General features: G+C 65.5%; 1 protein-coding gene across 1 annotated transcript in view; it reads left to right on the top strand.

The window, feature by feature from the left end:
* Positions 1-1,597, top strand: part of CRTC1 (CREB regulated transcription coactivator 1) — a 23,994-nt gene that overhangs the window by 17,702 nt on the left and 4,695 nt on the right. The window contains exons 9-10 of the mRNA XM_045299242.1: positions 24-188; positions 655-759. Coding sequence (XP_045155177.1) covers positions 24-188; positions 655-759 — 270 coding nt within the window. The remainder of the gene's footprint in view (positions 1-23; positions 189-654; positions 760-1,597) is intronic.

The following is a 1,597-nucleotide window of genomic DNA, read 5'->3' as shown; positions in this document are numbered from 1 at the left end:
CGCCCCCGCCACCCACCTCGCAGCAGCAGCAGCAGCCGCCCCCGTCCCCAGGGGGCCCCCTGATGCCCAGCACCAGCCTGCCACGCGGCCCACAGCTGCCCCCACTGCCAGTCACCCTGCCGTCTTCACTGCCCCCGTCCCCCGCCGAGAGCCCCGGCCAGCCGCCCCTGGGGATCGATGTTGCATCCGTGAGCTGGGCTGGGAGCTAGGCCAAGGCCTTGGGGAGGGGGACTGCCAGAGGAGGGGGGTGGGACAAGGGTTCAGGTGGGGGACTCAGTGAGGAGGGGTCAGGCTGTAGGGGGGCTCAGAGGGAGTGATGGCTGAGGCAGTGGCCCCAGTGGGTAGATGGAGAAACTGAAGCACGAGTAGGCGCTGCTGGGTCAGACTCCGTACCAGATGGGCTGCCCAGCCCACCCTCAGAGAAGGGGTGTCGAGGCAAGGCTGCCAGGTGCCTCTGGCCCTTGACCCCTGGGCTGGGTCCCTCACATTGGAACTGGGAGACCTCAGGGACCTGAAGTCAGAGTGGGCTCGGGAGGAAGGGGGGTGACAGACCCCATCCCCATGCCGAGGAGGGGGAAGGACTTCCAGGAGGCCTGGGCTGTGGGTGGCTGCACCCCGTGCTCTGGGGGACCCACACGGACCCCCGTCCCGCAGGCCCCGTCCCTGCAGCAGTATCGCACGAGCGCCGGCTCTCCTGCCACCCAGTCTCCCACCTCGCCCGTCTCCAACCAAGGCTTCTCCCCTGGGAGCTCCCCGCAGGTGAGGCCCCGCCCTCTCACTGCACCCTACCCCGCTCCTGCCTGTCTGTCAGTCAGGCTGGGGGTTACCAGACTGATGGCCACCAGGTGGGAGGTGGGCCTGTGCAGAGGGCCTATCTGGATCCTGTTAAGAAAGCACCCCCCGTTGCTCATGTCTCTGAAGCCCTGGAGCAGGGGCAAGGGGCAGGGAACTTCAAGCTTGTGTTAATGATGCCTGAGCCCTTCACCCCAGGGCCCAGGCCACCCTCTAGGCTCCATGGTCATAAACCCCAGAACCTGTTCTCTGAGCGGAGACCCCCACTTTGGCCTGCACTGTGGAGATCAGAGGTGACCAGGGTGTGGCCGGGGCTGAGTCGTCCTCAGCGAGAGGATGGGTGGCCTTGTAGGGTCTTGAGTCTTGCCCCATTTCGCACACAGGGCACCAAGGCCCCTCCCAGGCCCCGGGAGTCCGGGCACTCTGCCCATGTCTGCCAGGGTTTCTGTCATACCTGGCTACCCCCAACCCCTCATTCAAAATAAGCACAGATTGGCCCAGATCTCTGACCCAGCCCAGTCTCCTCAGTGTCCCCTGAGCCTGTCAGCCCCCTACTCCTCCGGAGCTTCTGGCCTGCCCTTCCCCCGTCAGGGTTTTGGCTTTAGTAGGTCTCCCCACCTTCTCAGAGGAAGCAGCTCTCTGGGCCTTCTGCCTTGCAGCCGTGGGTCTCTCTGAGCCGTCCTAGGAGCGGAGATGCTCCAGCTGCACCCAGGTCCTGAGCAAGGCTACAGGAGGCCTTGTGGCTCTGCCCGACAGAGCAGGGCTTCAAGGCCGGACCGGTGCCAGAGAGAGAGAGAGAGAGAGA

Source organism: Echinops telfairi, unplaced genomic scaffold (assembly GCF_000313985.2).
Source record: "Echinops telfairi isolate 266 unplaced genomic scaffold, ASM31398v2 ScPeMD7_7457;HRSCAF=8495, whole genome shotgun sequence".
Lineage (NCBI taxonomy): Eukaryota > Metazoa > Chordata > Mammalia > Afrosoricida > Tenrecidae > Echinops > Echinops telfairi.
Note: the sequence above shows the minus strand (reverse complement) of the source record. Positions and strands in the feature narration are given on the sequence as shown.